This window comes from Strix uralensis, chromosome 12, assembly GCF_047716275.1.
Source record: "Strix uralensis isolate ZFMK-TIS-50842 chromosome 12, bStrUra1, whole genome shotgun sequence".
Classification (NCBI taxonomy): Eukaryota; Metazoa; Chordata; class Aves; order Strigiformes; family Strigidae; genus Strix; species Strix uralensis.
In genome coordinates this window covers 21,618,137-21,645,711 of record NC_133983.1, presented here as the reverse complement: position 1 = coordinate 21,645,711, position 27,575 = coordinate 21,618,137, and the positions used below count along the sequence as shown (strand labels likewise).

Below are 27,575 nucleotides of genomic sequence, written 5' to 3'. Positions count from 1 at the left end.
GGCAGTAAAAGAGGGAGAGACAGGAAGCAGTTTATTTCCCCTTTGCAACAACTCTTAAAAAATACTTTGGTACCTTTCCTGGGTGTAGTATCACACTTCTATACACTGCTGTTTCTGTGGAGAAAATAGCTCCAAATATAGTCATATAAACTATGCGCTGCTGCTTCTTGTATGTTTAAGCAGGTTAATGATTTGATTATATTTGTATGCCACAACAGTTAGGCAGTGCTGTGTTTACATCTATTTTAGGGAAGAGTTTGTTTACTCTCCAAACGGAACAGACCTAATTTATCTCCTTTTTATTTTCTTGTTTAATTTCTAGTAGTAATGTGAGGTTGCTTCATAAACCTTGTCTGAAGTCTTAGCTGGCAGCAGTGAGCGAGAAAGAATTCATTTATGGACTTCTTTATGCCTACCCTGTGCAGCAGTGCTGTGTTTCTAGGATTGTTCTCACTTCTTTCTGTTGGCACTGTGTTAACATGTGAATGTATTCGATGCTATTGGAGAAAGAAAGTGGCGTAAGAGGCTTTGAAATACAGAAGTTGGACTGTAAAATGAGTCTTGAATTCTGTTAATAACACTAAAATGAAATGCACCAGCATTACAGTTCTGTATATTTTTTAAGTGTTATTCCACTGAACAGAGCAACAGTTCAATTCACGCAGTGTGCTTTGGGGTTGAATATGGATTGGTGCTTCTTGATCGATGAGACTGTTAAATTTTTTTGCTTGTGTCACTTTTCATTCTTTTTTTTATGTTCTGAATTTCTTCATGGAAAAATACTGTCATTCAGGTTTTGCAGTATTTCCTGACTCTATTGCAGTAGCATAGATGCTGCTGTAATGCACGTTACTCTTGGAAAGAGGTCTGCAAAATAGCCAGCATGCATCACAGCAATCACAATTACTTTCTTAATAAGTGAAACTTTGCACCTCCAAAATATTACTGCAATTTCTCCTCATACTGTAGTGCAGGCTAAAGTTAATACAAGACCCAGATTCAGTGTTAATAAAGCCAAATGTTATAATTGGCAAAGAAACAGATAACTTACAGAGAAATAAGTAAGATTTTATTACTTAAGATATGTGATTCGTGTTGTCCTGACAACTTTTGTTGCCGCTTTTGTTAAAATCCTAATTCCAATAATGCAGAAATGTAATAAAATAGTCACTTACAAGATACATTTGCATAAGAATATGGGTTTAATTTAGAGTGGGGTTTGACATAGGGAAGCTAGAAAGAGATTTTTGCCATGAATCTATTCTGACCCTTAATACAGTGAATTATTCTTGCTGTAAACCTTCACCGGACTTGCTGAACACTGGAGGCCGAGGCCAATATCTACTTGTTCCCAAACAATTTTATTTTCTTCTATCAGATAATATCTTAGATTGTTAATTACATCAGTCTCAAGTGAAAGCTGGGCTTTGCAGCCCTAGGTGATTATTTTAGACAAAAAATAAATCCCTAAAGTGAAAATCCCTAAGGTATTTGCATTGGAGAACTTGAAAACTTGGTTTTGAATCAAAGAAAAAAGGCAAACCGTCCATGTGAAATATGAGAATATGGAATTTATTTCCCCCATAGATATATTTTCTTACCATTAATGAGTATAAATGTACATTTAATTTCTAGAAAAGTAATGTAATCTACATGGTGGAGGAACTGGAAGCAATGTTAGCCGAGTACAGTTGCATCTGTCATGCAGCAGGAATGCTTGCAGTGGAACCTGGTTTCCAGATATAGCTGTTTCAAATCAAAGTTATCAGCGTATAATGTCAGATCAAATTCATCATAGACAGTAGAAAAATAAAACATTGTGATCCTAGGTGAAATTCAACCCAGTCTTCAATGGTTTTCAGATCTCTTGTGCTGTAGAATGGCAACTCTAAAATATCTCCCCAGGGAATGAGAGACAAAGTATTCCCCTTTTGATGGAAGTTCAGGTGCTCTTCCCAACTTCTCTTTCAATTAGATCACATTTCCATAGCCTCCTCCATCTGAGGATCTCAAAGTGCTTCACGAGCATTAGTGACATAAGCTTCACCAAACCAGAGCCGGGCACCATCACCTCATTTTTGCCATGCATGGGGATGCATGGGGGTTGATGGAGCTGTGAGCTAAGAATTCTCCATCATGTCCTACTCTTCGGCTGCTCCTGATCCCTCAAGAGCTCTCTGATGGAGATCATTGGAGTTGTATACAGATGAGCCTAAGTTTTGTACATGTCTGACAATCTACTTTATTCTAATAAAGGTCCATTGCTTCAAATAAACACCATAAAACAATGACTGTGCTTTAGGAACGTTGGAGGGTCTATAGTCATCTAGTGGGCTTATTTTAAGTAGTTAATATGGTTAATGTTTAATGGTTAATAGTTGGTCACCTACCACTGATTAAGTTTTACTTTAAGTGCAGAAGCACCTTATGTTTTAAATGCAGACTTTTTTTAAAATGATAAATAGCTCATAGGAGACCTGCCTCTTCCTTTTTTATCTAATTTAGAGCTTTGAAGTTTAGGTTGCAGACATTGCAAAGTTACATAAAACTACAGCAAAAGCATATCTGTCTACTGGAGAAAAGGGTTTTTTGGCGTTTTTGTTACAACTGTTGCTTCTTTCAAATACGTTTGCAGTAAAAGTTTGCAAAAGGTACAAAACAGTGATTTGGTAAGTCAGCAGCTTCTTGAGCTTCCTGCCAGTTGTGGGTTTTAGTAGACCCAGCAGCCGCGGTCTGATGCAGAGATCCTTGCTGTCATCTTGGAGCTGCATGAGATGTGCACACAAAGCAGAGGATGCATCGAATGACTCACAACTGAACTCTAGATATACTGGAAATTATGGAGAATGTCAAATTATTGGCATTCCAGATGACAAATAATTGACCAGCATTAAAAGTTAGCTGGTCTATGTGGAGCAAGACACATCTGTGGAAGGGTTGGCCTGTGAAGGGTTATGAAGATATTCTTCCTAAAGCTTAACACGCAGCAGGAGAAATGGGAGTGTAACTAAATTTTTAATGGGAATAGACCTTTTCATACTGACAATTCAAGACACGCCGTACTCACTACAATTACCAGGAGCTGTGTAAGGCATTTGGTTTTAGGAAGACAGCGGCCGAAGGCTTTGAAAGGGTTGTGATCACACCAAGCTGGGAGATAACGAATGTGATCAGAAGCCCTGCTCCAAAGAGCTTACAGTCTTGGTCTTACTGCAAAGAGCATTAACCCGAATCTTCTGTGAAATGAGGGTGACGGTGGTGGGAAAACCCGTGGTGAGAGTCCTGCTGCAAGCTGGTACCTGGTGCTTGACTCACGGATGGGAAAGAGTGTGACCGACAGATCCGGCTACAGGCAGGGGGTTGCTGTGCTTTGCCTCTGCAAAGAGAAAGGGCCCGTTTCACTTTCAGCACGGTTTTCACATTGCTCCCAGCTTCTCCTTCCACCTCTCCCTATAAAATCTCCTGCTTGGGTATCACTGTCTGAGGCAAGAGCTGTGCTACAACGTTGGGTCCTGTGCTAGAGCCTAGCTTATAGTCTTCACTGCCTGTGCTTGTAGAAGGAGATGGAAGGGATGTTTCAGGAGATGCTGTGGGAGAGAAAAGAAACAGAATTAAAATGGACTTGGACACTGTTCCATGGAGCAGAGCCCGAATAAAATCAGCAAACCATCCTATGAACCAAGGAGCGGGAGCTTGGGGGATGGGGCAGAGGGATCCATCCCAAGTTCAGGCATGTTCAGGCATATTCTTCCTTCCTGCTTGTGATGAGGCACAGGGTGGACTGATAAGGCACAGACCACCTCTTCTCAGTATTTTGCACTTGGGAAATGCCCCCAACTGCTTTCCAGTCCTCCCTCTCCTTGTCAGAGGAGAGCTCAACCTGCTGGCCACTATTCTTCATTTACAGAACACAGCATCTCTCTAATCTCCCTTGCTGCAAGGTGGCTTAAAAAAAAATTTAAAAAAAAAAAAAAAAGCAAGCAAGCTAAAATACATGATGCCAACATTTATATGGCTGAGAAATAGCAAAATATTCTACAGGAGGTAGATGATCGTAACAGTCAGAAGGAGACTGTGTGTGCAAGACATTGTGAGGACATGGCAGTGGCTGTTAAATTGCAACTCATGTTCTACTTTTTTCTTTTAATAGCATGGTCCGTTTGCTGCTACAGTGGATAAATGCCTTAACAAATAGCCATTGCCTAGCAGCAGTGCCCGGAGTGGTTGAAGACTGTCTTGTATTCAGGTCATATTGTGTTCTGGTTGACAGCAACCAAGATGCTTTGCGTAGGGAAACTCTTGCCACTAATAACTGTGTGTGCTGCTTTGTGGTATTTCCCAGCATGGAATAATGGGTTGCCATTATTTCATATCTCACACAGATACAGCACGGCCTGTATTCCTAGAAACACAGTGTCGCCAATCTTGATTTCTTTTTTTTAAATTTTGTGATGTTTAGTAGCATCTCAAAATCCCTCTGGATTGTGCTATTACATGAAAATCCCAGCTTTTCTTTGAAAGCATGTTTCCAGACTGCGTAGTAAAGGAAGTCAGCAAGGGGGGGGGGGTGAACTCTGATTAAAGTGTAATGCTTAAACATAGAAATAAATTTAAAGGTCTTTTTCTTAACTGCTTCTCCTATCCAGTCCCTTCATTATGCTCACACTAATAGTGTAAAAATGGACACGTACGGTCTGGAGCGGTGTGAATCACAGAGCTCATGTTGCTCGGGAGGACATGCCCTGGCAGCGGTTCCAGGCTGAGGTTGGGAGGTCCTGACTGGTACTGGAGATCAATGGTGGTTCCTGCAGTGGAAGCGGGAAAAGACATCATTCTTTGCATAGTTACCGAGAAGCCAGATGCTCTGGGCCAAATTTCATTTTTTTCAGAGAATGTGGAAGACCTCTGTGGGTGGGGGTTAATGTCCTGGCTCATCTTTGCTTCCTTCCTGCTCTGGCTGTCCTCTTTGCCCTCAGCCTTCTCACTTTCTAGGGACAACCCCCCAGGATGGCTGAGGTTTACTCAATTACTGCTGTTATCATGGTTTCCTGTATAGTTACAATTTTTGCATATTGCTAACAAAAAATGTGTTGTCTTCTTGCAAATCAATTTGCCTAAAAGGCAAGCGCCTCACTGGTGTGAAGCACCACAGAGCGTACCCATTTCTATAAAACTGATCCTGGGTCAGACTTTCAGAGACAGGCTGGAAACAAATGGCTTGGGGATTGGACTGGAGTGAGAAGGATCCATGTTCAAGCCACAATTCAATCTGAACCTTCATTTCCCACCTCCCAAGACCAAGTTCTCTCCACCATACATCCTCCAGAGAAGGACACAAACCCAGACACAAAGCCCTGTAATGGCTTTGAAATAAAACAACATTGCTGTCCTTTCTCAGCAGGGTTTGTACCTCCCAGCAGCATCTCCTGCAGCAAGCTGTCGATCCTGGCCACACCGAAGAGCTTCACGAACTGGACTTGCTCTATCATCTGCCAGGTGATGCTCTGCAGTGGGGGCAGCAGGAGGAGGATGTCGCTGAACCGGCCTCGGGAGTCGTACTGGCGATCATTGATGTAGTCTTCTAGGTTGACTTGGACCTGGAAGCGCATGTTCTTCACCTTCCCGGGCTCACTCAGGCCTTTGCAGTCTGGGAGGGGAAAAAACGAAGTTAATTGCTGGCCTGTGTAACCAAAAAGTCTTACGCTGTCAGTCAGGCTCTGTAGAGGGAAAAGGGTGAGATGCCAGTGATCCTCTGATATTATCAGAGTCTCCAAGTTTATCTGACAGATTAACGTTGGGTTGCCATTATTTCATATCTCACATAGAACACAGAAACAGTAGGGGGAATTTGAGGGGAAACAGTAATTTGAGGGCAATTTGAGGGGAAACAGTAAGAAAATAAGAGCTTGCTTCAGATGGATGTCCGGTTACTGCCGTTAGTGAAGAGGAAGGATTTAGAAGTTGAACCATATTTGTCCTTCCAAGCAAACAGCCTGGAATTTTCCCCTGAAAACTTTGAGTCCCAGCTACTGCCATGCTGGTTTAGTTCCTATGTGTTGCAATTATACCTGCTGCAGCATCAGATTCTTGTCTTCATTTCCTGTCTTTGACCTGTGGTCAGTACATTTTTCAGGGACCTCTGATCCAGTTTTGCTTAAGCAAGTAAATGTGCCCTCTGGGTAGGGTGAAGTGCTGGGATTTACAGCCTTCCATTCCTGTCTCTCCTGCTATCTAAAACTGGGATTTCTGTCTCACTGGAGCATTTCCTTCAATATCTACAAAGAATCCACAAACACCACATTTTAGGGATCATCATGCCAAGAGATTAAATTAAGTGGTTTATGAATTATTGTATGTCAGCATGTAACTCTGTGGACGTGCCTACTTGTTAGCATGAACGCGTTTCACTTCTGCAGAGCCTCGCACTTTTTCCTTTTGGATGAAATCACAGCGCCTCACTGTCGCAATGATCTAAAGCTTCACTGAGATACTGATCAGCCAAGAAGGTAATTTGTCAGACTCAATTTGATAATACCACCCTTACTCAGGTTTACAGCAGGTTCTCTGGCGAGCCACAGTTCATGAGGTTTGTAAAACTCCCGTATCTTGATTTCAAATCAGCGAACACAGCAAAAAACAGCTAATGGAAGATACTCTAATTTCTCCATGCTAACAGATGCCAAAGACAAAAGGGCATTGTTCTGGGTTTGGGATTGGTCCCCCATCTCTTCTCCAAGCTGCAGGGCAATACACACTAAAGGGACTCGAGTGTTGCAGCGAGAGGCAGTTGTGTGTGCTGTAGGCATACAGAAACAGGAGCGCTTGAGGGGAACCCGGGCTGAGACAGAACCCCCCGTGTTTGTGGAATGTGAATACAGCAAAGGTTCAAAACAAGCTTTCATTTGCCTCTGTGTGTTTCCCTGTTCTCCATCCTGTGCGGATCGGCCCTGACCTCGGTTGGTACAGGCTGCCAGCAAGATCCATTAACAGACATCCTTGATATTTCTGGGTGCTCTGAACAGTCCAGCTCGCTGTGGTTTTTAATGCTGCTTTCTGAACTCTGCTGGATGCTCCACGCTGCTGCCTAGCTGACTCACTTCACTTATGCATAATTCAATATAGGCATATACGTCCTTAATAGTCATCTCCTTCATTTCAGACTGATGGGCTTTCCTGAAGCCAAGCTACAGAAGCAGCAGAACTCCTCTAGGGTCTGCAGAGTCTTGCACATCGGTCTGGCTGGAGTTACTGCTTGCTAAATAGCGAAGTGTTCAGGAACAGGTCACTTCTAACATGTCCTTGCTGCACTGCTAAGTATTGCTCATCAAGGCAGAGACAGAGTGAAATGCAGAGCTGATGCCAAGGGGTTTTCCTGGTTATTGGAGAACCCTCAACTCCTTTCCAAGCCCCATGCTTGGCAGTCAGGAAGGAAGCTTACCTGGATCAAAGAAGATGATGGCTTTAAGGCAAGCGTACTCATTGTCATCAATCTGGATGTCCCGCAAGGGCTTCACCAACTCGTCCAAGATTCTGGTGGCCACACGAGCGATTTCCAGTTCTGGGCAGTGCATTGGGATGATGAAGTCATTCCCTGGGGCAACAACAGAAATTCACCGTCACATTTTCACTCTAGCTCTGCGGACACAGCCCCACCCAGAAGTTACCCCAAGGCATGTTGCCAGGTAGTTCCAGTGCCCATGTGCAGCAGATTTCCAGTGTGCAGCTTCATACTCAGATTCACAATTGAGAAGCAAGTCGTAGATCTCATTCTTTGGTCCTTAATTATCTCGTTTGCACACGTTGGTGCACCCACACTGTACACAAAGCCTGCTTCACGTTCTGCTCTGCTTTACCCTTATTATACCCAGCATCTCTTTACAAGTGGTGTTGCATCTTTATTTTTGGTGTGGTTTTTTCTAAACAAAGCTCTCCCTTCCTCTTTTCTTTAATGTGTGGCTTTCAAGGTCAGTATTTGTATTTTTCCAAGAATAATCCCACCTGGGATTTTGGTGGCAGAGAGCTACATGAAAAGGAAATACCTATTTGCAGTATAATTTTTAATAGACCTTTCTGCTAAGTTTTTAAGTGCTGATATCCAAATACCTAATTGCCTGTGTCCTGGTAATTTCAGTTACAAAAACAAAGCAAAGCAGTTTGAGATGCTATTTAAATATTGGGGGTTTTCTCATCCACAATTTCAAAGCAGTAAGGGAACAGTTGTAAAAGTCTCAGTGAATTTGCTTGCTCTTTTTTATGCTTCTCCAGAGACGTTCTCAAGCACTTAGTCTCAAGCCAGATGTGCTAGACCATGCGCAGGAGCACAGAGAGGATTTCAGTCAGGCAGGATACTTGGCAATGATTCAGGCGTGCGAATTATAAAAGCATGAGTGTGTTTCACTACTTTACCTAATAACAGAAAATCGGTGTATGGTATGGACCGCTTGGCTACCCCAAGGAGCAGGTGTTCCCCTGCGTGGGCTCTGAGCAAGGCAACCTGGAGATGGCATAGAAGAAAGGAATAATACTATGTTTGAAAAACAGAGAAGAGAACAGTGAGCTGTTGCTGTTTAGATTAAGCTAAATTTGGTGTTTGCTTAGATATGTCAGATCTACAGATAAAGTACTATTAAGAGCTAGAAATTATTAGTATATCTTCACTTTTCAGAAGTGCTACATTTACGGCAAAATAAATAAAAAGGTGTTTTCAAACTGAAACAAAGAGGGGCTTCAGTAATTTGAGTTCTTAGGAAATAAATGGTACCAATAAAGGGAAAACCAGTACTTTTTGTCTGGATCCTTGTGCAGACCGGAGTGACCAACTCTATTATATCTGGGGGGACTTTGGCTACTCAGCTTATTTTTAATTGATCCCTTCTTTTATTATTCTTTCTCTCCTGCTAGTTCGTTGCTCTGCATAGGGAGATCTGTATGTTAATGTCACCTTCTCCTGTTGAAAGGTATGACTGGGATTTCCTATGGAGGGTGGTGGGTTTGCAGGAAAGAGGCACTCGCATTTTACCTGGTCGTCAAGTGGGAGCTCACAAAATGCCGGGATGTATTTTGCCCATTCAACCAGCACTAGAAGCTGCTGTTTCATGGATTCACACACATCGTTGATGGTTGCAACCTTCTTCATAGCAATGTCCGCGCTGTGCACCGGACTCAGCGATGAATACTGAAAGAGAAACAACCCAGTTGCATTGGGACTAGATCTATGCTGTTTTGCCATTCTCTTTAACAACAATTCCTTGATAACATGGGGAGCCTTCGCAGACTTTAACCTCATCAGGTCGCCATTGTGGTTGCACATTTATTTGCTCAGCAGTGTATACTGTCCAACGTACAGCCCATGGTGAAACCTCCACGAGGTGGTGCTCAGTCCCAACAGACACCCCTCCCTCCTCCGCCTCCTTCCCCACTCTCCAGGCTGGCTCAGGACAAAAATCTGATTAATATTCCCGTTTCTAGCAGTAGCCAGCAGCACTGGGTCTCAGCTTCCCATCAGTCACTTCAGCCAGCCAAATGCATGAAATGCATCCAGTCTTTCTCCCCCAGCTTGCTGTCTGGGACACAAAACACCCTTTTCAATCTCTAAAGAGCTGCATGGGGAGGGGAGAGAGAGTTAAAGCATAATAATTTTTGAAAAGGAAGTGGACACATTGCCGCATGTAATATGCAACATCTGGACCGTATGTTTCAGTGGAGAAAGGATATTTGCATAAGAATTTAAAGGACGCGCAGGGTGAAATTCGTTGTAGAACATGAAATAAGAAAGCTATCAGCGTTACTTGAAGCCCAGTGATTTTATTAGCTTTATTTTTCTCCCCTAAAATTGTTGCCCTGGTAAAGAAGTTACAAGAAAACATAAAATCAACCATGATGGGAACATTATGTTCTGAGCAGGACGGAGTGTGCAGCAAGGAGGGGTAAGCTTCTGCGTGAAATGCAGTGAGTTTTTAGGAGTGCAGCAACAACTCAGGCTGGGGGCAGACATGGCCCAGAGTCTGCAACATCCCTCAGTCCTTAGAATTTCAGCTTTGCATCTCCCACACCAAAGGCTGCATCTGCTCCTAGCAGGACTTGTTGTCTTGATAACGCACCAAGGATTTTTTACTGTCTGCCTTTGGATCTCTCTAACGCATTTTCTTCCCTGTGGCTTTCTGCAAGAGCCATCCAAGGGCAGCAAAAGATCCAGCCCTGGTTGGTTTAGGGAGTTTATATGGAATAGCTGAGGGCCGTGTACTTGTTTGGAGGGCTGTCCCTGCATTTCATACCTGCTGCGCCATGGCCTCGGCCTGAGTGAGCACGTTGATGGAGAGCGAGCCATTGTCCTCGTAGCTGCTCCTGCGAATGCTGATCCTGTCACGCTCGTTCTGCACAGCTGAAATGAGAGCGAGCAGGGTTTGTGTTAGCAAGAAACTTCCCACACAACTGATTGCTGTTACTTGTGGTCCTCAAACAGGAGTGGATGGGGCTTTAGTGCCTCCAAGACCTTCCACTCTTGTTGAATGCTTGAATAGGATTAGATAGGCCTCAGGGGAGGGGAAAAGGACACCAGAGAGGAGAAAGACCACGCACAGGAGCAACAGAGGGAGATAAGGCCCTTTGGCAGTCAGACCACACCTTAGCTTGTCTCACTGGGTGTGATGCAGCTCAGGGGGAGTTTGGGGATTTGATGTCAACTTTTTCACTTGGCAATGCACCCACATGGCTGGAGACCTGCCCTTCAATACCCTTTTTGCCATGTCTGCACTGAGGACTCCTCTCCTGAGCTCCCGGTACAGTAGGATGTTCTTGAGATTGTATCTCGTCTTACGGCAGCACTGGGAAAAACATCCTCTGATCCCACCTCAAAGCAGCCTTGGATATCTCTAATGCATTTTCTTCCCTGTTCCCTTTCCCGTGGTCCCTGGGGGACATCTCCAGAGCTGAGGGGGAGCTGGAAGAGTCACCTCATTAAGGAAGCTCCAAAGAAAGGAAGCTTAAATTTGCCAATTCCCCCTTAAAACCATTCCCTCAGCCTTGCCCATCATGCTGCGGATTTCAGTGAGCCTGTAACCCTGACAGCGATGCCGGCACACAGCTGGGCAACAAACCAAGCCAGGGTTTGCCTCCAGCTCTGCTGGCACCCTGTGCAAATTGCTGCTGTAAATCAGCTCAGAGTGGCTGAACTGTTAATAACAGTGATACAACGCTCCTTGGACAGACTATAGCGACCACAGCAGAGTGAAGATCAGCCCTGGGCTTTCTGCAAACAGAAAGGTATGGCCATGCCATGGTGAATTAGGAAAAAAAGGCTGATTTTCTGAGGTCTATTCCACTCTTTAAACCAACCTTTTCCCTGAAGCACAAGCCACATCTAGGCCCATGCTCTGTCAACCCTGCATGTTGAACGTAAGGGATTTATTGCCACTTTGGCAGCTTATTTTTGCAACACAGGCTCCAAGAACTGACTCACCTCAACTGCAACCATCAAGTGAAACAGCAGCAGAGACAAAAGCAGAATTTAGACTTAGTCCAATCTTGTTTTCAGTGTTAGTTTCTCCCCCAAGCCCTATTGCCTCCGTCCAGCAGCAAACAAGCCCACGTGGGGCTGGAGGAAGGAGCCTGAATGCAGACTCAGCGTTTCCCTGACAGCTCATACTTCTTGGCTACATACAGCTCGGAGAGGCAATTGTCAGGTCCTTAAAGCAGAGGGAGCGGGAAGATTTAGCATGTGGTGATAGTGCAACACATCCCTCCTCCTTCCTACATCAATTCTAGGCTCCTTTTGGTTTTATTTAGGAGGAATGACGCAGACATAGCTGTCAAAGAGCGACTCACTCTGCTTTAACCCCTTGGATGTGAAATATTGCTGGTTTGGCTCAAAAGTGGCCACTGGAGAAGATTTTTTCAGCAACTTTTTTTTTTTTTTTTTTTCCAGAGGCAGCAAAATCATTTCACCATCACTCTTTCAAGACTTTACCTCGTTGCTGGGCCTCACTTTAGAGCAAGCAGCACTTGTTGCACAGGGCACGTTTCTCTGAATTCATGCACAGGAGGAGATGTGGGCACCGTTTCGCACACAGGGTGGGAAGGTGGGGGTTTTTTGTCAGCTCAGGTCCAACCACCGATTTGTTTTCCTAACTGGCCTCTGATGAGAGGCCAACAAAGTGAAGGGGCAGAAAACAAGCAACAGTGACAAAAATCAATATCTCCCGTTATCAGCAGGAGCATGGTATTTATTTTCCAGGATTTGAGGCTCAGCCTTGCTGTCAGTCAGGACCCACTTGCTGCTGAGCTGGATGTGCTGGTGGGGATCTGCTGGGGTCCAGCCACCAAAGCCATTTTGCACCTCGGTGCCAACCTTGCCTGAATGGCTGTAAGGGGCCGGATGGGTACATTGATTTGTAAAAGATGCAACACACATATATATTACTGGAACCTTTTCAGGCTATGGATACTACATAGTGGCAATTAGACATCAATTTAGAGAAAAAACTACTACAGCCCTTTGGAGTCTCTGCTAACCTACTTTGGACAGCAGCATACACTACCCTATGCATGACAGGGAGTGATGGAAAAGGCTGTTCAGCTGGGGATCCCCACCAGTCCAAAGGTGAAGGTGGTTATAGGGACCATAATCTATAACTAATCTTCAGAATGGATTAACCCTTCACAGCTTTTTTTTTTTTGTACACCAGAAAGACAAACAGCAGCATCCAGCACTGAGTAGAAACAAGGTCATCACTGATGTCCTTGGAAAGTCCCCACCCAACTTTCCATGCCTGGTTTCATATCAGATGCTCCCCCACGTAGCTCTATGGCGGTGATGGGGGTCTTTTTGTCCACTTACAGGAAAAGGTACAAATTTTGCCTTTCCAACCAAGTTATACATCTTATTTTACATAAGTCCTACAAACCCAGGGAGACCTGGTCCTACTTCCCAATGACAGACTCCTTTAAGAAGCCTCAGCCTGTTTTTCTCCGGAATCCTTTTATGGCACATATTTCAGTGCTTCCCTCATGCTCTGATAAGCTCAGTCTTCAAGTGTAAGTGGATGGTACAGATCAACTTTCTCAAGGTGATTTGGGTGTTATCACTGAAAGTACCCAAGATGTGATGGAATTAGATACAAAAGGGAGTTAATGTTTTACCTGCCACAAAATTAATCTATTACTGTGTGGTAATTATATTGCTATATTTATTGTGCTTGTAAAAGGGAAGGGATAGGTCACTTGTGGTGAGGCATCAGGAATGCTCAAGGGGTGTGCTGACGCTGAGGGTGCTCGGGCTTGGACGTGATCTTAGCTTTGCAGTCAATAGAACTCAGCAAACTTGCAGGGAGGACTAAAAACCCAGTGCTGGATCCCACTGTCTCCTGGGGACAATTATTTATAATATATGCCTGGCAAAAGCTTTGCTCGCCTATTTTTTTCCTCTAATTCTGTCCTCTGCACAGCACTCCAGTTCCCAAAGCAAATAAACGCTGGCAAGGGCCACTGCAGCCCTGCAGAAGGGGACGTCAGAGGGAGCGAGCCCCCATGATGCTGCCGGCCAGGGACAGTGAGGTCCCAACCTGGGCTTTCCCCCATACAAAGGGGAGAGAGGGCAAGATAGTGCTCGCGTGTCCCTCTGAGGAATTGTCCACAACTATGGCATGTCCTGACTGTGGGAAGCAGCCGGGAAAACAAACATATTCTCCATCTGACGTAGAGGAGCCATCAGAGAGGGTTTGTTATTCAGAGCAAGCCCTGGCCCTTTTGCCACGAGTGCATCAAAGATGCCGGCAGCAGAGCACGCACAGTGGCTCTTGAACAAACAGCAGTGTGTTTGTGGGATTGCAACAAACCCGTGTTTCCCAAACATTTTGTCCTTGCTGCCTTGCCACATAGGTACAGAGCCTGTGATGAGGAACCTCCGGGGAGGCCGATAAAGACGGGCACAGGCATTGATTGGAAGGGGACAGCAGCAAACCAGTAACTTTCCACAGTAACTGCAGAGATTAAAGCCCTGCCTACATGGGAGTTACCATTTCCATTATTATTCCTCTAAAAACATCCTTGTTTAAACCCAATGGAGTTGGAAATGTATTAATAAATGGCATAAAGAGAGAGCAGGAGGAGGGAGGTGCAAACGCCGTAGCACAGTGCTGGCATTCACCAGTGCTCACAGTGTTTCTGTCTCCACCAATAAATTTATCCCTTCTGCTGGCTGATTGTATGCACAAATAATTTTTTTCCCCAAGCTACCTCTGATTTTGTAGGTGTAGTATATTTTATTTGCAAATAAATCCCTATGGTACATGCACATTTAATCACTTCACAGGCTTCTGGCCTGATTTATGACTATCACAAAGTGGGGAAGATGCTTTAACTTTTCCATCCATCTTTGCAATAAACTGCAGTCTCAGCCTTCTAAAAGCTGGCAGAAGAGATGTACAAACAAAAGGTATGAAACAAGATAAAGGTTCTGTGAAACACTAATAAAACTGTCTTATAAACCTGTCCAATTTAACAAAAATAAATAAAAAATAGCCTCAAATCCTTCCACTGAATTGTGGCCATAAGTGATACAATAATTCTGTTTAGTTCTGTGTAAAACTAAAAGAGTTCATGTACATTCATAAATTACTTTAAAGGGGGTGAGAGGTTAAATATTAACCCCTTTTTTTTTTCATCAGCAAATGGAGTCCTGACAGTGCAGTGCTGGCATTTCGAAAGGCTTCCAAGTTTTCAGATACTCGACTCCATGTGAGTAGATGACCTGGCTTACTTGAAAAATCATACCTTGCTAATTTATTCAAGGTTAAACATGATCTCAGTAAGATGCTAAAAATAGTACTCTGCTGTTTTCTTTGGGTGCTTAAGTATCTGGTGCACTCCTCATTCACTGATGCTGTAGTGAGCAAAAACCTGTCTGGTAGCATTGTGCAAAGCCATAGAAATCAAACCTTCTCCTGTGCAAAGAGAGAAAATCAGAGAAAACAGCCAGAAAATCCCTGAAACACTCAGACCACCCTGTGGTACATTCCCAGCCTTAACCACAAAGCAAGAATAAAGGAGTGAATCTCCTGTAAAAATCTTAAATCCTGGTCATAGTGGCGTTTTAGGGGACAAGAAGGGGTTTGTGTTTAAGCAAGCTTTTTCCTCTCTTTTCTACCTCTCTTTAACGATTGTTTACTTGTAGTTATTAAAGTGAATTCTTGATACCAAAAATGTAATTCAGATAAGAGTGTTTCTGAATGAGCTAATTCCTAGGAAATCTAGGGACTGGATTTTCCACACGACTCAAGTTTTGGCCCATTCTTGCTCTTGCTGACACCGATGAATCTCAATACACAAGCCGAGAGGTGGAGGGTTTGTGTGGGACAGTCCTGGTCCTTTCCGAAAGCAGGATCAAATTCAGAGTGTACAAACAAGACAATCTAAAGCACCTTATTGATGCTTTTCTCAACAACCTCTGCCCAGCTTCCCCAAACCCATAACAAACCTATAACCCAACTGCATGATGCTCTCAGGACCAGCTCACATTGAAACCCTCAGCCCTGCACTGACACTGCTGCCCCTATAGACAGGCAGTTTAGAGCTAGCTCGGGTATTTGCATCACATAGGTTTTTCTTTTAGCAGAAATTTCCATTCTACCAGGCCAGATAATATAGCTCCTCTCAATCTCTTATGCACTAGAGTTGTTTCCAACAGGGGAAAAAAGAGAGAAAGAAATGTCCAGATGTGTCATGTCATGTCTTACAACACAGGAAGATTGGAAAAAAATATCACTCTGGATCCAAAATTCCAGTTTTTCAGTGAGTTTTGCTGGAATAAGAACATTTGGGGAACCACAGGTTTTCCAATATTGAGCACACACCCATCGAGCAGTGGGCCAGTGGGGTGCCAGTGGTGGGGAACATGCGAGGGTGACACAACCCTGCTAACTGCACCCCAGGTGTATTGTCACAGACAGGCTGGGAAAAGGATGTTTCCAGCTTCTTCCCTTCTACTGTGAATAAACAATGCTATTACCACACCCTGGAAAGTCTGATTGCTATTATAGGGGCTGACTGAAAAGTGGTGTGTGCCAGAGAAAGAGAGTGTCAAACTCTTGTGTGCCAGCGCTGGAACAACGGGACACACTGAGTGTGGGTGTCACAGCTGTGGTCTCCCAACATGAATCAGTGCATGCCATCAAAAAATTATGTACAAACATTTGTAACATCCTTATACTGCTCTGTACCAGGACATGGCTTCTCTTTTTCCCCTAATGCTTCGCAATACTGTTTAATATTAATCTAGAACCACCCTAAAGCAAATAACTCTGTTCCTTTTGTGCACACAATTGTGCAAGAAAATTTATTTCACAGTCCTGCACACATGCTTTGGATATAGCTCTGGTCAGCTAAGCTAATTTCTGCAAAGCAGTTGCTCAAGGTGCTTTAAAATCTTCCTTACCAAACACATGAGCAGTCTGTGAGCACACAACCTGACTGCACTCATAAAAATGTTTCAAAGAATGTGACTATGTGGAACTTGAAATGAGTCATCTTTCACCAGGCTACAATCAATAATGAAGGCATGAGCCAAGGTTTTATAACTTTTACCATAAAATAAAAATCATGCTTCAGCTCAAAGAATGGAGCTGATAACCAGATTTCAGCCTTTCCAAGCTGTGGAGCTTGCTGCATCGGCAATTGGCTCCATCCCCATCTAGAACTGACCAGATATGCTTCAGTTTTGTCTTTATTACTTTGAGGGCTATTTTTTTTTCCATCCATTGTATTTACTCCATTTCTCCTAAATTAAACCAGAGGCATTTTTGCTACATCCATGACCTACACTAGATTGCAAGACACCCTTGTTGTCCAGGAAAACATATGGTCAGAAGGTTGGAAAGATTTTTTCAACACCAGTGAAATCTTATGAATTACCAGAAATCAACGAGAAATTTCCCCTTGGTTTCAGTGGAATCATGATTTCACTCTTTGGGTAAGGGCTGTTTAACTCGGTGGCATGGAAAGAAACTCTCAAGTTCCTTCCTAGCTCCCTCACCCTTTAGCTGTCGGTGGGTTGGAAAACGGTACGAATGAAGGGTGAAGAGTGCTGAAACTGTCACCCAACTACCTGCATGTCAGGGGGATGTACTGTCAGTTGTGGGTTGGGCCCCCACTTTCCCAAGTACTCAGCGTACAAAGACAGTTTCTACACAGAAAGCTTGGAGTAAATAAAATGTGGTTATCAGCATCCATGCTCTCCCACCATGTAAAAAACTGAACAATCAGAGATCAGAAATGCTATGGCAGGTCCCAGACTTCCCCAGGGAGGCTGGCTGTAGGGATTTAAGACATAGGTTAACAGCAGTGTTTTTTCTCTTGCTTAGCATTAGGCACTGTAACATTTAGTATTTCCTTCAGTGCATTGGAAGGGCAATTCCCGATGATCACTGGTAGCCAAATGCTCTACAATACTCCATCCCCCTTTTAATACAGCCAATGTAAAGTGCAACAAAAGGCATCAACCAATACTGGATTGGTCATTCACAGTGGTTCTATAGACATGCTTATACCCACCATGAGGACAGCACTACCAAAGGGTTTCACTCTGACTTAGGTCCAAGCTCAGGGGACACAGGAACCATCTGCCTCTGGGAGCACTGCCTGTGTGCCCTGTGCCATGGAGGAGCCTCTCTTGAACCATAAGGCATCGTGTTCAGGCTGTACTTTGCCCTAAGGGTTGCACTAAGCTACATAAGGACCAGCAAAGTCAACCACCAAACACTACTCTGCATTAGTCAGTTCTTGGCATTTATGAGAATGAGGATGGCTGAGATTGTCACAGCTGGGATTAGGAGTTGCACTAGCAGGTATGTAGCAAGGGAATTTCTGTTGTGAAACAATAAGAGACTAAATAAACCCTGAAGAACCCCATCCTTTTCCCAGTATAAAAATATCCTAAAGAGTCCAGCATCCCATGGTGGGTGAATATTGTCACAAGGCTCTAACTGAAATTTCCATCTGATATGCTAGGAAATGGGGCTTTCAGCTTCAACAACAAGAATTTTATCACTGCGACACACGAGCATCATCTCCCTGGGCCAGGGCTGCTGCTGCTCTCCATCATGCTCTGCAGTGGGAGTAGGGACAGAGCCAGCAGCAGGCAGTTTTGTAACGTCTCTTTGCACCTACCTTCTTTCTTCATGCCTGCTCTGAAGCACTTCTTCAGCCTGCAGTACCTGCACTGGTTCCTCTTGTCTTTGTCTATCACACACTGTCGACTGAACCTGGGAGGAGATGGAAAATAAAACACAGAGCAACCAGCCTGGCATCTGCAACCCACTCACACCAAGCAGCCCCAAATACAGTCCCAGACCTCACTGAGCTACACATTGCCTGAACCCAGAGAAGAGCCAAAAGTTTGCAAGAAGTGGATTGAATCAACGTTGGCTTGGCCCAGTTCCTCATCTTCCCCATCGCCGTTCCTGCCAGCTGGGAGCGCAGCAATTTCAGACCACCCACCCTGTGAAGACTCTGGTGGTGTTGGCTGTGAAAGCGTGACTGCGACTCAAGTTGTGCTGGTGCCTGGCAGTGTAGGAACTCCATCTCCCTCTTTCAGACAGTTATTGGGTGTTTGGCATCAGGACTCATTTGATCCCCTTTGTTAAGACTGTCCTGATTTGAGTAGAATAATTACACTATGGACCACAAGCTCTTCTGTGTCTTCAGCCTAGTTTTGAGGCATGTGGCTTCCTCCTAATTCCTAGTAATTTCAATGGAGGGTTTAGTAACCCATGTGCTGTTCAAGGGTCAGCCCACATAGATTTGGCAGCTCTTGCCATGGTGGGTCAAGCGATGGAAGAGGAATCTGCCACGCAGCGAGAAGGCAGCGTGGGTTGCTCCGAGACCATCATCAGGTTGTAAAAGCTGAGGCACTTTCCCAGACTGGTAAAAAGCCAAAGGTACAAAGGCCAGAAGACTTTCCAAGGAATTCATGTCTGCGATAAACAACAGAGCTTGGAGCTGGGCTAAATACAGCGTGGCTCACCAAATAAGGATTTGCAGACAAGCGAGCATTTGCCATTTGCTTGGCTTCGATGATGTGGATCTTCCCTGAGCTGCCAAATATCACAGAGATTCATGGATTCCTGGGGAGGGGCAACAACTCTGCTCCCAGGAGACTGATAGCTGAAATTTCAAAGAAATTAGTAGTAGCTATTTGCCTCCTCCTGCAGGGATCCTGGGGTGGGCACTGTGCGGGTGGACACTGCTGTCACCTCGGGTGTCTTTCATGGCTGGTGTGTGTTGGAGTGATAAGGACCCCAGGATAATTTTGCACAAACAGGGTGACTCACGTTGCAAAAATTTGGAACGCCCTTAAAGGAGGAAAAGTTCTGGAACAGAAAAAAAACTTCCAGGTTTTAATTAGAGATGAAGGGCTTGAGTGTATTCAGGTTTTTTTTTCCCCCTTCCTCCTGTGTTAAAATAAACAAATTTTTCTAAGGTCAACGAAGATAACTGCTGTATAATTTATAGCCTCCTCCTAGCAAAAAAAATCTCTCAAATGTATACCTATGTGCCAAAGTGGACGTGAATCATCGCTGGTCCACACTAGGTTCTCAGAATGACTGTAAAATCATTAGTGATATGTCAGCATACACAGTTTAATGATTTCAAAACAAAAATGAAGACACTGGGGGGCAGGTAGAGGCTTGGCAGGTTCTTGGATGCTTGTTGCTTTTTACCAGAAAAGGTAAGAAACACTGCATTTGAGATTAAATCCCGGGAGCTTTTGTCCTTTACCACCTTGGCTTTCCCTTGTCAGGCTGTGATAGGTTATAGTGTCACTCCGCACCCAGAAGGCTCTACTTACGTATTATACACCCCAGACATACCTCAGGTCTATAAGTTTCCCTGGATTTACACCATGGGGAAAGCAGTTACAGTGAACTCTTGAAATGGATGGCTTGGTGTGACAAAAGATGTCAGGGTCCAAGATGAGATAGGACTTAGCTTACTCCTTAGCTCTCTGTCTTCCAGTCAGAAACTAAACTGCAGTATTACTCTTAGCATTCGCTGCATGTTAATTCGGCATTTGTGATAGGGGTCCCGTTGTACAACCTAATTTTCACCCCAAATTATTTACAACATCAATAAATTGTACTTATTTATTGCAGAAGATGCAGGTACCTGCAGGAATAGACATGGTTCTTGCGGACGCTCCTCCTGAAGAAGCCTTTGCAGCCATCACAGCTGGATGCCCCATAGTGTTTGCCAGTCGCCCGGTCCCCACAGATGGAGCAGAGGGAGCCAATGCCGTTGGTGAGCAGGTTGGCATTTGCCGATTCGGCTGCGATGGCCTCTGCAGGCAGAGAACAGGGATCATTAGACCCCTCTGTGATGGAAACTAGAGTCAGCTGACAGCAAGTTGCTTTTTTAAGCAAAGCACACACTGACCCAGCCACCCACACACATGCACATGCAGTATGTGTTGCTAGTAAAGCCTCCAGGTTGATGGTGATGCTCTTCTCAACCACAACTGAGAGTAACTCAGTTGCTTTACTTCTGATATTGGTGTTTTCTTTGCTTCAGTGAACAGAGAGATTTCAAGCTGCATAACCCAACATGCTCATGAGAATTTAACAATTACCACTACTTTTCTTGACAGATGGAGAGAAACCTTACCTGGATGTGAGATATATGCTTTTGGGGGATGGGGAGTCACTTCCCCAGTTAGGCACTTGGAAAACATGGTTCAAAGCTGGTGCCCACAGAAGACAGTGGAAAACATCATTACCTTGAATAAGTAGAAAGCAGCAAAGAGACAACAAAGGCAGGAAGGATGAACTACTTTGTCCACATGACAGAGGTGTTGGAGATAAAAGGCTGCTCTTGAGAGCGCCTCTGCAGCCAGAAGACAGAGACAGCAGCTCCCACTCAGGTCACTTTAGTTCTCCGAAGTCTAGGTCCTGCTCTGAATTGCCCTCTGAAGAGGCTCATTGCTTTCCACTGGGAAGCAATAGAGGGTTGTGGGAAGATTGACCTTCTAAATTAGGGACCTAAAATTAGGTCATATGAATGCCCTCTGTCAGGTCCTCTGTTTGCACCCACTCATTTGGGGCAGGAATAGCTCTGCTCCTGCCTGGCCTGTGTATACACTGCTGAAAACTCCCCTTTAAACTTCTCCCTTGGCCTTAACCACCAGACTCACTGCCCTCTTAATCCTCCTAATTTGAGGCACAGCTTGGGGAAGAAAAAAAAAAAGGGAAAAAAAAAAAAAAAGGAGACACTTGAGAAGATGCAGATGACACTGTTTACATCTCACTGAGAGGAGGAATGTTTGCAGAGTCTGTCCTGACCTGGGCACTAACTGCAAGATGGTTTTATGAATTTATCGCACCTCTGGGAGCATGTTCTTTGCTCAAGGGGAGCCGATCTCGTGCTACAGTGACCTCAGCAAAGTCTCTGCAACAAGACGCATCCTGCCTCGCAGAAGAGATGGGCAGTGACTAGAAACGCTCAGCTGCTGTTGTTTTGAACAATGAGAAGTCTTAGAGAAAATTACTCAAAGGGAAGGAATTGGCTTCTGATCTGGACAGTCTAAAGAAAGTTTTCTAATGCATAAAAATAGCTTTGGGTAATCCACACACAACATGTATATATACAGAGAGAGAGAGAGAGAAGGCTATTTTTGCGTATGAATACACATCAAAAAGTTAGAGTGAAAATATTTACTATGCAATTAAAAATGTAATCAAAAGCCAAAAAAAAAAAACCACCAATAAAGCTTTAGTTTTTAAAAAACTGGAAAATTTTTTAACTAAGGCTAAGACTAAGACATTTTTAGCTAAGACTTCACAAATGCAAAGGTCAGCCTTCCCTTCACCCCCTCAAAAAACTCTTTTGATCTATATTTTACCTTCTAACATGTGGATGAATAAATAAGTAGGTTGTAGCAAGATGGGAGCAACATGACAAGAAAGAATGACACCATCAAAATCATTTTTAGGTCATAATGACAGGCACTGAGATTTACCTGTTCCCAAAACTCATGTAAGATTCTCCCAGCTCTGACATTTGTCAGTAAGTGGCGCTTGGGTCCTTTGGGAACATTGTCTGTGTCAGAGGTGCTTAATGGTAATTTACATTGATTTTTAGTTTTTTTACATTGATTCTTCATTTTATTTTGCTTGATAACTCAGTATTAAATGAGCTGTAACTAGAATATGCCTTTGAGGGTAACTGTACTGCTAAACATTCGTACATCTGTTGCTCCATCTATTTTTTTGAAGGAACATATGACCATAAACAAATGCGCCGAGTGTGCTGGATTCCATTTAAAAAAATTGCACAACAAAAATACAGATAAGAAGGCAAATTTTCTCATTCTCCACTCATGCTTTCTCTACTGACTTCAGAGGAATCAAGCCGAGGTCATACAGTTTGCGTGTCCAATGGACCATTCATCCTTCAGCTGGGTCCAGATTGCAAAATGTTACTAATGCTGGAAAGCATTTACTCACTAGAGAAGACTTTTTTCCCTATGTGAGTAGGACACATGAGGAGGTGCTTGCTGATATAAGGAAGAAATTACTAATCTGGCCTTAAATCAAGTATTACTGGAGGAAGGACCATCAGCCCTGAACATGTGAGGGCCCGTGGAAGTTAGCATTTTGTCCTCACTTATACCCATGAAAATGCAGACAACCCCATGGGCTACAGCAGAGTTGGGTGGCTCTAAGTTAGGACAGATACATAGCTAAAAGTTCAGTCCCTGTTAGGTAGCTATGTGTCCTTTCAGCTTGATTAAACGTGAACAGAAATTTTTTAAAAATAAAAAAAAAAGCAAGCCCTAAGCCAGTATGCACAAGTTAATTATAATGATAAATTTTAACTACAAAATCCTGTCACCAACTAATGATGAATTCCAAATGAGAATTAGCTCAAAGAAGAGCAAAGGCACAACCAATAACATGTGCATCAGAAGACTGTTTCGATGTGGCTTTCAAACCTACCCAGTATTTGGGGAATATCTGGGTTTTCCCTGGGCTGATCACTGCTAGGAAAGGCACAGGAAAGGCAGGATCCCTGCCAGCACAGTCACTGCCTGTGAAATCAGCTGAAAACTGTAGACCGTTACTTCAGCCCTGACTGACACGAGGTGATAACCTGCTCAGAGCTTCATTCAATATGTTGTGCCTCTCTAGAGGGGTTGCTACCTGGAGCTCAGCACCACACTGAGATGGGCTCGAGGACTGCTAGGATGGGTCTGGTCAGAGTCCACCTGGCTCACAACAGCTGAAACAAGCTCACACTTTTTCTCACCACCCTGGAGAGAGAAGCTCAGAGATGTGTATTGGTTATAGACACTCATCACGGTGGTATAACAGAACAGTTCCTAAGCCGTGCCACAGCGCCTCTGAAATTTCTCCGGGACAGACGCAACTGATGATGCTCTCCAAGAAGAGACTGTAACTCATTTTGACCTTGTGTAGTTCCCAGGCTGAGCTGAAGACCCGTGGTTGTAGCCAGACTCCTCACTAGCACTGTCCTGGACATTCACTGGCAGAAAAATCTGAAGTTTCAACCATCTTTTGTGAGTTATATATAAGTAGCATTCAGATTGGAAACTACAGCCTACCCAATGCTAATGAGAGTGTCCCAGTGGCTTCACCAGTTTTGGGGTCAACCAAGATCACAACCAAAATGCATACAAATTTTTGTTACCTTCTGCCTCTCTATGTAAATCATTACCTAACCAGGGCTGAAATGAAGATGCCAAGTTTTACAGTGATAAGAAATGACAGTGAGGATGGTCTCAGTGAGGATGCTGCCAGGGAATGGTATCTGGCTTCCATTCAGAGCTGGAGCTCTGCACAATACCTAACCACTGCAGACCTCTTTGTTGCTTTTCCTTTCAGTTATGTTACTGGCTACATCTCTTCTGGATGCACATTGTATAGGAGAATTACCTTACAATACTTTCCAGAATGGCTTTTGCTTTTATCTACCCAGAAATCCAAGCTAGTCTTGGTGCACATAATTTGTAGCTAACAAATCCCTGAATTACACGTGCTGGGCTAGAATGTAAAGAGATCATAAATGCAGGTTTAGGGCATGCACATGCAGTCAAACTTGGTGGCCAAAGCCAGCATTGCAAAACCTGTGCATACAAATGTCTGGATGGATGGGGGCTAGCACTGAAGTCCTGGCCATGTGCAGGTCAGCCGCTTTCTACATTAGCAAATAGAGGGGGAGTTTTTGAGATATAAAACACTGCTTTGATTTAGTGTTCCCAAATCCTACATTAACAATGCTGAAGAGGCCAGCTAGAAAGGCCAGAGTCCCTCACAAGCACTCTGACAGCTTGAGGGATGGTCAGGCACTGTCAAAACATCTTTGACGGCTTTTTCATGGTCTGAATTGGGTCAGACTGCAGCAGGGCTGGGAGAGGTTCTTCGCCAACCTTGTGCCAAAGTCCCAGGAATCAGCATGGTGTTTGAGTGCTGAGACAGGAAAACGAGCACCACTGCAGGAAAAAGTGTTCACCGACACTCAGCTAAAGAATTAGCGCAATATTTCAATAATGCTTCATATTTTAAGCAAACCAAAAACTCTGACAAGAGCGTGAGGAAATGGGTATTAACAGCACATAAAACCCAAGTGAGAACATGGCTTATAATGCCAGCCAAGGTAAAGGAAACAAGTTTGTACAGAATGGGAAAATTTCTGCAGTTGCAACACATGTTTTATAAAGGAAAGATAGGATTAGCATTGATTTTTGTACATTTCCTTTTGTCATTCTTTATATTTAAGACAGACAATTTTTTATACTCCTCTTCCACTCCGATAATGGATTCTGTTCTTTATTTTGATTTAGTCTCAAAATATGTGGCAAATTATGGTCTACTTAAAGGTGGAAAATCAAAAATATATATCTAGGCAAACCTCGAAATGATAGCAGCTTCCTGAAGCAGAAAGCTTAGTACTGGAAGTGCTCTACATCATTAATCAAACCCAAATTTTGATGAAATAATATTCCAAAGAAGGAAACAGATCATTTCAAGAAAGCATGACCTTATTTGAAAATATTATAATTTTCACTTTTAAAATTGTTCAGAATGTCAGAAACAGTCCTGAGTGATTTAAAATAAATATTGCACCCCTTCCTGTTCATGTTTATAAAGTGCAAAACTGCCATTAGATTTAGTAGGGGAAATAAGACAGATGAATCTCGCATAACGGGAAAGATAACAAGCCAGTATATTTTTAAAATTACTTAAAATGAGATTATTTCTTGCTTCTAAGAATTTTTAAAATATTTCTGAAACTACAAAGTATCTGTGTGAACTGTTATTTTGAGTTACCTATGGGAACTGAACTCAGCTGGTTAACAATATATTTCCAGGCATGGACATTTCAGGTCTTTTTTGAAGTTATTTTTACAAACTGTAGAAGAGGACACTTACCCAAGACAAACAAGTTAATTTCAAAACAGCTAGTTCCTGAGGGAACCAGTTACTCATTAACAGCTAGACAAATAACACAATACTGATCTAGATAAACTTCAGAAAAACTCAACCTGTCAGTTCCACTGCATGAAACAACAGAGAGCCCCAAACAGGTTTTGGTAGTTAATTTGCAAAATTATATTGAATTTTGAGGAAATTTACTCTAGAAAGTAAAGAATATCTCGTTGTTCAGCAGCAAATGACAAAGAGAAATATCTGTGTTACATAACACTTTTGGAGTAGGATGGCAGATGGAAACACTTCTGTAAGAATAAGAAATAAGATCCAGTCTATCTGGAACTGGCAAAAAAAAAAATTGAAGATCCTTTATTTGGGAACAGAGCTTTTCTTGAAGTCAACTTTAAATTCAAATTTCTTTGGGCCTTTTAACTTTGTTTGTCTCCTGACATCCCTCCATGTCCCACAATAATAAGTCTAATCATTTTATATTGGAGACGATAGCCCTACTGAAACTCTGATTTCTTCTGATGAGACAGCTAATGAGCAAACGTGAGACCATGAAAATCCCATCTTAATTTCACTAAGCTTCTTGAAAAATTACATAAAAAGCTGACAAAACTCTCCAAAGACATTGCTAATGTTGGAGTCTCATTCAGTTACATGCTATATGACTAAAATGCCCTTTATTTTTCACACAATGAAGAGTTAATTTCACAGAATAATGTTCGCTTTATGTCAGAGTACTTTTGACTGCTTAAAACCTAAATATCATGCAATATGCTTTATTTCGGTGAGCAAAGCGGAAGTCTTTGCATATAAACACTCACGCCTCACAGCCGAGTTCTTTGTGTGCTGTAAAGGCTTTTAGACCATCTTGGTAGCCAGAAAAAAATATAAGGCAAGTAATGATTTGGATGTTGCTTCTCAGTCTAAGTACCTAGGAACAAGTTAAATTGGACACATGGTGTATTGTCTGCGTAATAGGCAAATGCCATTTGAGACGGCATTTTTTTACCGGCATTAAATATGAACCTAACTCATATATGGGAATGAAACATATTTTAAGGAAGAAATACTGGTAATAACTCCTCTCACAAGTTATACAGGGGGACAAGTCTATGGCGTGCCATGAAGAACGCTACAAACATTTGCAATATGTTGTGGGCTCTTCAGGACATGACGCTCAGCCCACCAAAGAAAATAACAACTCAGAATAGAACCAGCAAGTGAAGGGGTCCCATTTCAACCCAAGCACAACTGCAGATGCAACACAAGTTGACAGGTCAGCTGCTTAAATACTATTTCTTCCACCCTTTGCCCCACACCTCCTACCTGCCTTTCCTAGGTGCTCAGCTTTATAACAAAGGTTATTCAAGAGGAAGCAAACAGAAATCTCACCGGTGTTATTTGGGAGCACTCGAAGGTTGTCAAATTCCAGCATGGTATAAGAGGAGTCCAAGGAGTCGACATAATCTGGCATATCCATGTCCATGATGGACTGACAAAGCTTCATTATTACTTGTCAACAGCAAGGGAAGCGGCAAAAAACAGCCCTGCTGTCAATCACGGCCAAGGTTTCCTCTGCAGAGAGAGACACCCCAGCTCTTGCGATGACAAATCATTACCCAGCTCTGCCCGCAGTCCCCTCCCCGTGCCAGGAGAGAAGGTACGGAGCCATTCCCTCTCGCGCGCGCAGTCCCCTCCCTTCCTGGGGTGCATCTGTGCTCTCTTGGTCCTGATAATATGGTGTAGATAAGGCCTAGACTCAAACGACTTGGATTGCATCTTCGGGTCAATACAGCCTGGTTTATGGCTGTTCCTGCGCAAACATTTTGAAAAGGGCTGCAAAGAGGCGTTCACACACATGCACTTCCAGAGCAAAGGGGTGGTCACGTCAAATAACACCTGTGCCGATGTCACCTTGCTCAGCTACCAGGCCTTGGGAAAAGATCAAATGATGTCACTTGATGTTGGTGAAGACAATGAGTCAGTGTCACCACTGGCTGAAGACTGTCAAGATAGGTTGGCATTGAAAACGTGAGGCATCGACGTGAGACACCAACAGTGCTGCACACCGGATCACACCTTGAGTTACTACTGGAAGGAAAAAACGAGGCTTTATTGCAGCCATCTGCA

The 27,575-nt window shown here is 43.5% G+C and overlaps 1 protein-coding gene across 3 annotated transcripts; it reads right to left on the bottom strand.

Moving 5' to 3' along the window:
• Positions 1-1,551: 1,551 nt before the first annotated feature.
• LOC141949019 (hepatocyte nuclear factor 4-beta-like) lies at positions 1,552-26,975 on the bottom strand. 3 transcript variants are annotated; one of them, XM_074882168.1, is made up of 10 exons: positions 26,838-26,975; positions 20,158-20,329; positions 18,160-18,254; positions 10,275-10,381; positions 9,020-9,175; positions 8,407-8,494; positions 7,439-7,591; positions 5,411-5,647; positions 4,692-4,805; positions 1,552-3,587 (listed from the first exon to the last, which is right to left on the bottom strand). In XM_074882168.1, the coding sequence occupies exons 1-10, from the start codon at positions 26,950-26,952 to the stop codon at positions 3,451-3,453; spliced, it is 1,374 nt and encodes a 457-aa protein (XP_074738269.1). In that variant the 5' UTR covers positions 26,953-26,975; the 3' UTR covers positions 1,552-3,450. The 3 variants fall into 3 exon arrangements, with proteins under 3 accessions (XP_074738269.1, XP_074738270.1, XP_074738267.1); XM_074882169.1 differs by having other exon boundaries at positions 1,552-3,376; XM_074882166.1 differs by having other exon boundaries at positions 20,158-20,362; positions 26,838-26,952.
• Between the last annotated feature and the right edge of the window lie 600 nt (positions 26,976-27,575).

Coding starts and splice junctions, on each gene's coding strand:
- LOC141949019 (XM_074882166.1), bottom strand. CDS start 26,952: ATGAAGCTTTGTCAGTCCATCATGGACATGGATATGCCAGATTATGTC. Junction 18,255..20,157: donor AACCATGTCTATTCCTGCAG/GTACCTGCATCT, acceptor ATCTCCTCCCAG/GTTCAGTCGACAGTGTGTGA. Junction 7,592..8,406: donor CACCGATTTTCTGTTATTAG/GTAAAGTAGTGA, acceptor TTGTTGCCCCAG/GGAATGACTTCATCATCCCA.